General features: G+C 37.0%; 1 protein-coding gene across 16 annotated transcripts in view; it reads left to right on the top strand.

Moving 5' to 3' along the window:
* MGAT4C (MGAT4 family member C) overlaps positions 1-8409 on the top strand; it is a 337651-nt gene extending 329242 nt beyond the window's left edge. For all 16 annotated transcript variants that reach the window (XM_048301684.1, XM_048301691.1, XM_048301682.1 and 13 more), the window contains 2 exons: positions 3385-3532; positions 5362-8409. In XM_048301684.1, the coding sequence (XP_048157641.1) occupies positions 3385-3532; positions 5362-6518 (1305 nt within the window). In that variant the 3' untranslated portion in view covers positions 6519-8409. The remainder of the gene's footprint in view (positions 1-3384; positions 3533-5361) is intronic.
* The last annotated feature ends 1997 nt before the right edge of the window (positions 8410-10406 follow it).

The raw sequence follows: 10406 nt of genomic DNA on the forward strand, positions 1-10406 counted from the left end.
AAAATTATTGTAAATATTTACAATATCAATACTATGTTAGTACTTTTTTTAGCCATTGAAAAGATAATCCATGCTTGTAGCATGTAACTCCATTACAGACATATTTCTTTGTCTAACACTAAGGTTTTGCACTCTTTTATTTATTTAGCATTTCTTGGTTATGATTAAATTTGACCTGGCTTATCACATTTTTTTTTCCTAGTGGCATTTTCCCTAATGTTTCTTCTCTGTTCACTAATTGCTTCAAAGTCCCCCAGATGTTTCTGAAAGTGCTTTTATTATCACTGCTAATGGTGTTCCTCTTGGCTTGTTTTTGAAATCTTTTCCCGTCCTATTTGCCAGCTCCCCAGATGGCTCCATGTCTAATTCTTAATTTGCTCTTTCCCCCCCCCCCCCCCCCTTTTATAAATTCTCTTTCATTGCTTCTCTCATCACAGTTCTGGCATGTTTACATTCATGTAGCTCTCAGCCAAGTCTCTTGCCAAGTCTCCTGAGAGTTCTTCCAGGTCTCTTGATACCTTTATGGTCCATCAAGTGTTTTTCAAGTGTGTTAGGATGTTGACTTTTTAGCTTATTTATTTAGTTTTATTTTCAAATTTCCTGACCCTCCTGACAGCTCCAAACACACCGTGTCTGGAGTGTTTTCTCTGCTGAGGTAAAAGATGAGCAATTTCAGCATTTGTGGTGAGGAGAAATATACTTGGGGAAAGCTTTTGAGGACAGCAGGCTAACAAGTTTCCCTCAGGGAATGAGAATCTGAAAGTCCTCAGAGCCCCAAGAGCTCTTTGAATTGCAGCCAATCTCCTGCTGGACTGTCTTCTAAAGGCAACTGGTAGAAGGAAGACAACTGACCCAGAGTTCTTCCCAGTCTCAGGCAGCAGGCTGTGCAAGGGGTTGTGAGACTGGTGTCTCTGGCACCAGATGTAAGACAAGTGGTCTTTTTCAAAATGTTAGAGTATTAAAATGAGATTCATTTTGGCAAATCTTAAGAAGGGAGAAGAGAAACTTTCTGGTTTTGCTCAAAGAGTCTCACATGTCCAGAGAATCCCTTCACTGTTTTTTTGCAGGGCATTTGTAGCAGAGATGGAAAGTAAGGGCCCATGTGGCAAAATAGCTGAAGTATGTTGGGTAGAGGTTATGCAGTTATGCAGTGCTGATATGTGTGTATTAGAAAAGCAGTTTAAGGTGCTTCATCTGCAGCTATGAACTACATTTGATCAAGTATCTTGAAGAGGTACTAAGCTAATATATACCAGATATCACAATATGCACAAGGGGGGTTTCATACCTATTCAGAGCTCTAAGTGAATGGTAAGTGAAGCTTGTGTTCTGCACTCTTCTGTGAATACTAATCGCTATTTTGGGCACTGTGCAAAGAATAGCACCATTGTAGTGGACACAGCATCCTTAGCAGAGCAGAGTATCTTCAATAAAGTGTGGAGAACCCTGGCACGTTATCCTATGGCACTCACATGAAACTCCCAGCCAACACTGGAATGTAAGTTAGAGGTTAGTTAAGAGATGAAAGCCAAAACCATTACAGAAGAAGCTTGATAATAAAACCAAGAAGAGTTAATCAAACTCTTCATCTTCACTGACCTCTACATAGTAGTCAGAGATAGAAGAAACAGATTTTAATCGTTGGAAAAAATCCAGATTTCAGTTTTGCCTGTCATTCAACAAAGGAATGAAATAACAACTATTAAAAAGAAATGTTAGTCACAAAAGGCATTTATTAAAGAGGGGAAAAAAAAGGGAAAATTTTTGTGGTCAGTTTAAATATCTTGCTTGTTAAAATCAAAACATTTTCTTCTGACATTGTCTATTTCTAAACATTTTGTGTAGCAAAACCTCAGCAGAATAAGTTTCCACTTCAGAAACTTATGAAACAAGGAATTTTGCTACTCCATTCTGGAACCCATTCTGGACACAATGTTTTGATATTAAGGAAAGGGTTTTGAAAAAAGGAAAGTTTTGGACCAGCCCTTTGCCTATTCCATCTGACATTTTTCATGGAAAATCTCCTTGAATTTTGGTGTATTTTCTTCCTAGATCATTGAGTTACATTTTAATCTTGAACCTGATCGTCAAACTTCGTCTCGTAATTTATGAGCAAATGCAAAGTGGCACATAAGCACTAGAAAGAAATTACTCAAGAGACGCTGCAGATCAGAATAGCATAACAGTGCAGGTAAATGTCCCTGGATGGCTGCCAAAGATCTTTACTAAGCTCAGAAGCGGATTATTTACTACTTTTATGCAAGAAAAACAATGAACTTAAAATGAATGTAAGATTAGTTTACAGAAACATTTCTTTGTGCTATAAAATATACTTTTGACACATTTTTGAATATTTATGCCATTAAATATGAGTACTGTTTACTGTGTCTGTGGTTGTTCTTGTTAGCAGTAGTACTATTACCACACAATGCTCCCATTTAATGACAGATCAGGAAGTTTTAGTGCATTAACATACTGCATATATCAGAAGAAATACATGTGCCTGCCATCAGACTAAAATCAAACCAGGGAAATTAAATAAGCATTCCTACTTTTAAATTCAGTCCACATCACCTGTTAGATATTTTCCCTTTTCTTAAGGACTAAGGAAGAGATTTTCCCTGAGACCCAAGTGACCTTATAGATAAGGCACTACTGATGAAGCCATTCTTTCCCTTCTGTGCCTTTACTCTGACTAGGGGAGCCTCTTGGAAGAAAAAAAAACTGAAGAAGGAGGCAGGAAGAGGAGGCATGGGTGATAAATGTACCTTTTGACTATACCATCAAAAAGTGTTCACCAAATTCGGAGAAAATTTTGCTGTCTGCCTGATCACATGCATTTCTTCTTATCACAAACCTGATTCAAAGCTACTCAGAAAAATGACAAAATGAGCCAGTGCCAGGATCTGGATTTGTCTTTCATTTGCAGCAGTTTTGGTGGATTTTTTAATCACTGAAAACATTTTTTTTTAAATCTCCCCTGCTTCTATATCTGGGAAAATTATCCATTTCTGACTGATGTTCTCTTATCCCTCTTTTGAATACCACAGTATTTGTTAACCAATAATTTAAAGTTTTCTACCTTTCCAGAGTTTTATGCAAAGTATTTTTTTTCTTTTCCTGTTACTGTAATCTGAAGGCTTATGGTAGATTTTCTGTAGCCAAAAATGTATGATATTCAGTAATGCTTGTTGGTTTGGGGGATTTTTGTTTGGTTGGTTTTTTATAAATGAGGTGACATCTACATGCTTTCACGAAAGCTGACAGTGAAAAATGTTATTCTTGGAAACCTGCCTGTCCATGTTTCCTCTCTAGCTAGCATTCACAAATGTGTTTCTCTCTGTCTCTCTCCCTTTTCTGTTCCTTTTGTTTTTCTGCTAATAGGAAGGGGACAAGCAAATAATCAGAGAAACAGCCACACACCAGCTCAACCCAGAGCGTTATGTTCACAGTTTTAAAGATTTGTCTAATTTCTCAGGATCTATAAACATTTCCTATCGCTACCTAGCTGGCACACCTTTGCCAAGGAAAAGTAAGTAACTTCAATTTGAATGTTACAAAATGAGGTAATTTAAAAAGGGGTGAAATCCATATAGTCCCTGTGGTATTTCTAGGCAAGAGGGGCTGAGTTAAGCGGTGACAATCTCAAGAGAGTTAGTGGCACAGCTATCATAGGCTGGTCTAGAGTGGCTGCTAGTCTGGACCCAGCAGAGATAGCCCCACAGTGTGATTACCTCCTGACCAACTACCTGACTTGTAGATATTCTGCAGGCATCCCCTGGGTGGTCTGTGTGAGCATACTTCTGCGGATCTCCTCCCAGGCAAGAGGAAGATGCTTTAGAAAGCAGAAGCAAGGCACATGCTGGTGGTGTTCTGCAACCACCCTCTGAGACCATACTGTCAATCTCTATATAAGTGGTAAATCCAATTTTATGTACGCTTGACATCGCATAGATACACCCTTCAGGTCCACTGTCCTGCTGGCCCAGCAGCTGCAAATGGACCTCCTTGTTCCTTTAGCTGTGCTAACAAGGGAGCTGAATTGTGCTATTATCGGGACAGTAAACGAGGATTCTTCTCACAGCCATCTGCCGATGGACTATTTACTTATTCCTATTTCAGACATGGTTCAACATTTTTCTCTAAAAGTGAAATATGGCCTTACCTAGACTGTAGACAGGTGTCCTTTGGGTTCCAAATCAATCATTTCACATATATAAACAAGGCTCTGAAGTCCAAGACCAAAAAGTAAAATAAAATAATGTGTGAGTTATAGAAAGCTATAAAGTTTGCTCAAATTAGATTTGAAAATTTTGTGGCTCTGTAGGCAGTGTAAACGACTTCTGGGGGTTGTACTTCACTGTACAACTGCATTTTGAGCAGATTTAAACCTCAAGGGAAACCCTGAATCACTATCAGAGCAGTCTTTTACAAACAACTATATTTTAAGAAAGTTGGGGAAGGTTCAACTTAAGTACACCCTGTCAATTACGAAGCCTTAACATTTTTTTACATCAAAGTTACAAAAATAGAGATATATTAGCAAATATTGAAAAAAACCTCCTGATTTGGAATGCTGGTAAAAATGCAATGACAGTGACTACAAAACAGCAGAGATGAAATTTCTTCCCTTATAAGATATATCTCTGTCTAGAAAGAATGAACAGCATTAAAAACTATTTGTACAAGCAAGGAGAGAAGTTCTCTTCTACTTTAAAATAGTATCTAAATTGCATCTTGCAAGAGGGTGTTCCCTGTAAAATGCTCAATGAGTCCTGAAAGAGGATTGGAAGAAAAACTGCTAGTAAGGAAAAACTAGACAAATTCACCTGAAAATGAACACACTGAGAAAAAAATTATCCATGCAAAATTCATAAAACTGTGAAGTTATGCATAGATGTAACTAGACATTTAGAGGGCTTAAAAAGATAAAAGTGCTTCATTTAGTAGTTCCTTGCTTTCAATATATGGTGTGAATAAGCCCCTCATAATCCCCCCATAATCCCCCTTCTTTTAGCAGATTTACAGCCTTATCATTGTATATGTGGTTCCGTCTACTAAGCGTATATGTACACATCGCTTTGGCATTTGTCCACAATGTGCTACTACTGGCAGTAAACAAGCAAATGTTTAACACAATAGTCTCCATATGTCTATTTGCTTGCAATATCATACTTCTTAATGAAAAGGCAATAAAGGTCCTTTATTGCATGCAACTTAATTAGTTCACATACCAAATTTCTCAGTCTTCACCATTTACGAGGTTTATTTAATATAAACACAGCTCTGGAGAATATCTTTGTGATGAAATATTTTCCAATATCAGATACTCAGTTTTTGTTTGATTTGTCTTTCGTACAGGGTATCTTACAATTGGACTATCCTCTGTAAAACGGAAAAAGGGAAATTACTTACTTGAGACCATCAAGTCCATATTTGAGCAGTCAAGCTATGAGGAACTCAAAGAAATTGCAGTGGTAGTACAGCTGGCAGATTTTGACTCAGCCTGGTGTGAAGGGATGGTCCAGGATATTTCACAGAAGTTTGCACATCATATAATTGCGGGCAGATTAATCGTTATTCACGTCCCTGAGGATTACTATCCTGTACTGGATGGCCTTAAGAGGAATTACAATGACCCAGAGGACCGTGTGAAGTTTCGATCAAAACAAAATGTAGATTATGCTTTCCTTCTAAACTTTTGTGCTAATCTTTCTGACTATTATGTGATGCTAGAAGACGACGTTCGCTGCTCAAAGAATTTTTTGACTGCTGTTAAGAAAGTAGTTACCTCACGAGAAGGATCCTACTGGGTGACTTTGGAATTTTCCAAGCTGGGGTACATTGGAAAGCTTTACCATTCTCATGACCTACCACGCCTGGCCCATTTTCTGTTGATGTTTTACCAAGAAATGCCTTGTGATTGGCTGCTCATCCACTTTCGTGGGCTGTTAGCTCAAAAGGAAGTGATACGTTTTAAGCCATCTCTGTTCCAGCACATGGGGTACTACTCATCTTACAAAGGAGCTGAAAACAAGTTAAAGGATGATGATTTTGAAGAGGAATCATTTGATATTCCTGACAACCCACCTGCAAACTTGCACACCAATATGAATGTATTTGAAAACTATGAGGCAAGCAAGGCTTACAGCAGCATTGATGAGTACTTCTGGGGCAAAGCTCCTTCTACTGGAGACTTCTATGGGATTGTATTTGAAAAGCCCATTAAAATCAGTAAAATTAAAGTTGTCACTGGAACTGAAGATCGGCAAAATGACATTTTACATCATGGGGCCCTGGAAGTAGGTGAAAAGATTGTAGGCAGTAAAAAAGGGAGACAATGTACTACTTACTTGAGACTAGGGGAGTTCAAAAATGGGAATTTTGAAATAACAGATGTAGAGCACAAAGTTCTGTTTGATATTAACTGCATGAGAATACTTGTTACTAAAAGTCAAAAAGAATGGCTGATCATTAGGAGCATTAGTGTCTGGACTTCTCAAACACCAAATCCATAAAGCAAGGACACATGGGAAGGTAAAGAGTGCATACAACCAGCTGGGTCACAACTGGTGCCATTCCCCAGAAATACAGACATTTCCAGCTCTTCACTAGAGACACAGAAAATGTGGGGAAATAACAAGTAAAGCAATTTATTTTTTACCAGTTTGGTCAGGCAATATGCAAACATTTATTTGTTGAAAATTTTGAATTTTATAGAATACAAAAAATTCTCAAACCTCTCTTGAGATCTTTAAACCCTTTTTTATTATTATTTCTCTGTAAGAGAGATCCTGTGGACAATACAGAACAAAAAAACCCCCATCTTATAATTGCCAAAAACTTTAAATCTATGACCAGTATGTTGTGAAAAGAAATTGGATTGCACTTTATGCACATAAAAATTTAAAATCTTATGGTAGTATGTGTTTGTACTGTAGTTGGTAATGTGTTTCTTTTCCAGGCAATTGTGACAAGGAAATCTGTCCTGAAACTGGCAGTTTACTTCTGAGCACTGTAAGAAAATAATGTGGCTAGTCACTGCAACTTCTTGTCAAAAGGGAATGTATAAAATTATAAATCTGACATGACAATTATGTAAAAAATAGATAATTGCATCTGTTATTTTGTCTCAACAAATATCCTTTGTTCTTTTTCCTGGGTCTTTTTGCTGAAACGAGCACTGCTTGGATTCTATATTACTTAAGGGACCAATTTACTCTCCTTACTTTTTCAACTCACACTAAGCAAGCCTTCTGCTTGAGTACCAAAGTCACTATCAAACCCAGGTACTTCAAGGGCAGCACTGCTCTCTTAGACAGGCCTCTAAACAGATCTCAGCTTCAACATTTTCTGTTCCTTCATGATATGGAGAACTCCCCCTGAGAGATTTGCACATAGATGAATACTACAGCATGGTTTCTAAGGATTGTCATGCCTTCCATATCTACATGTCCAGTTCATGTATGATACAAATGCAAAGTGTACCGGGTTAATCAATTCGGTCTGAATGTAATCTCCATTCTGTCCTGGGTGATCCATAGTTAATAGAAGACACACAAAGTGAAGAATCCTCATTCAATGAGAAATTAATATGTTTCTGAATTGGGGATTTTTGGAGTGTTTTGGTTTTGGGATTTTTTAAGTTTTCTAATTCTGATTGTGATAGTCTTGTAGACATCTTCCCACTGCCTCTGATTATTTACTATAAACATATTTTTCCTGACGTTAGACAATAAGCAGAAAAGTTCCCCCAGTCCGTATGACTTCATTGTTAGCTCTGGGCTTCTAGTGCATCACACAGGGAGGCTGTATAGCATATGATTAGTACTATATGTATACATTTATATTAACAGAATCTGTGGAGGTTTTTCCTCTAAGAAATTCCCTAGATTGTCTGAGTAGACACACTAAGAAATACATGAGTAGCAAGTGTGACAGAGATGAACATTGTACTGTCAATCTCATGAATATTATGGTTATCATCTGATTGCATCTAGGGGATTTGGTTAAACCTGGAAGGCAAGAATTAAATTTCAAGAATGCTTGCGCTGACAAAGAGTGAACTAGCTACTGGATGAATACATACAAACCTAACAAGTATATTTCAGAAGGATAAATTATGTTTAAAATCTACAAAAAACATCAATGCAATTGATTTTCCTGGTTCATAAATCTGGATAAAATCAGATCCAGGTTTGGCAAATCACCCAATACAGAGGTGAGGTACATTGTCAAATATATGCTTCTACATAATTCAGAAAAACATCTTTTTCTCAAAGAAAGTCTTTGTTTCTTTTTCCTTAATATACACCTAAATCTCTGCTTTTTATATATGTATCTTCAATAAAATAGATTAAAAGTGCCATACATGTTTGACTTGAAAAGGAAAATAAAACCCTTTTTAAAAAAAAAAATCCAATACATGCTAATCTTAAATTATTATAAATACTTATGAAGGACTTGCTTTTTAATATTGATATTCTATGTTTCAAAAATAATTAGTTGGTAATTAGTTATTTATCAATCCCTTTTTTTTTAATAAGCTGTCATTCTTCTATTTTTCCTTTTATAAAATCAGAATGGTTTGGGTTTAAAAAGACCCAACAGATCATCTAGTTCCAACCCCCTGCTATGGAGAGGGATGTCTTCCACTAGACCAGGTTGCACAGAACCCCATCCAGACCAGTACTGAACACCTCCAGGGATGGAGCATCCACAACTCCTTCGGGCAACTTGTTCTAGTGCCTCTTTGTCATCGCAGTAAAGAATTTCTTCCCAAGAACTATTCTAAACCTACTCTCCTTCAGCTTCAAGCCATTCCCCCTTGTCCTGCCACTACATGTCCTGGTAAAAAAGTCCCTCTCCATCTCTCTTGTAGGCTCCCTTTAGTACTATAATGTGTTATAAAGTCTCTACAGAGCCTTCTCTTCTGCAGCTGAACAACCCCAACTCTCTGAGCCTTTGCTCACAGCAGAGGTGCTCCAGCCCTCTGATCATCTTTGTGGCTCTCCTCTGAATTCACTTGATCATTTGACTGTTAATTTTTAATTCATTAACTTTCCTTGATCCTTAACTCTTAAGGCCAAAACAAATATCACTAGGTTACTTTTATTCAGAAATGCAGTATGTCTGAAGCAATCTTCTAAATTAGAATTGAAAATGCACTCAGTCTCAAGATTTCAAATACTCTTGTAATCAAAACCATAGATAATGTGAATGGTTAGTACAAATTAAATGGTCTCAACAAAAGCCAAAGTAATTTAAATGGTATTTTTGAATTACAAGCTGAACAAAACTGCTTTCCTTTTCAAAATAACATTAGTAATGAGTCTCATCTTTAGCATAATGGCTTAGCAGCAAGATCTCTCATCTGGTTGTTACTAGTCTTAGGAGATCAAACCCACAAATGCTCTCAGAGAGAGCTTTCCTTGGCTGTGGATACTGGTAAGTGCTAAGAATGAGAGGCATGCACCATTCTTACTGTTGAATTTGAGCTGACTTGGAAAAAATTGTTAACAATATACTTATTCCAGGAGAGTCTAGAATTCAGTTGTGAAATCTAATGTTTTGAGCACTCACTGTAGGGCATCCATCTTCTCCTTCATTGAATGCATATTTTATCCACCTCATTCACATGAAAAAGGTTACTAGATTTTGGAAGAAAAAAATTAAAAAAAGAAGCCATAAAATCAGTGGTAACTGGTTTTCAGGCATATTTCAAAAAGATATAATTGAAGACATGGCTTTTTCATGTGCTAGGAAAAGTGATTGTCTTCCGCAAGGAAAATATTTAATCAGACATTTATACAGCTGGTGACCATATGACTGAGTTGTCTTTCAGGTGTTTTTCACCTGAATAATCATCACATCATAACATTACCAGGCACTGAAGTGAGACTGAGACACCAGTAGTTTCCACAAATACTGGAAATATTGCTCTGTGGTCTGGACAGTGATGGATCTCTTCTGAACTTACCTACATATACTGTTCCCATTATCATTCTTTAGGATTCCTCACTGTATAAAATAGGGAATTCTTGGGAAGTAAAATACTATTCACTGCAAATTAAAAGAAAGGAGCCCTTACTGAAGAATAAACAAACCCAGGACATGACAATTTTCAGGAAAACCAGTTTTAGAGTATTTAAGATAACTTCTATGATAAGGGTAATTCACTAAGGTTCTATACAAACATACTTTTAGATCAATCTTCTAACATGGTGCTCTGTTTTACTCTCTGCTCAGTATTCCCTTGTGTTAGACACTAATGTTTTCGCTTTTATAAAAGGACTTTGGGAACTTGTTCATTGTTGAATTATTAAAAGTTAAATAAAGAGCAAACTGTGACACCTTAGAGAAGATTTCATTCTGGAAACTTATTGAAGTAACAAACCCCATAGTTA

The sequence above is a fragment of the Corvus hawaiiensis genome, chromosome 4, assembly GCF_020740725.1.
Source record: "Corvus hawaiiensis isolate bCorHaw1 chromosome 4, bCorHaw1.pri.cur, whole genome shotgun sequence".
Classification (NCBI taxonomy): domain Eukaryota; kingdom Metazoa; phylum Chordata; class Aves; order Passeriformes; family Corvidae; genus Corvus; species Corvus hawaiiensis.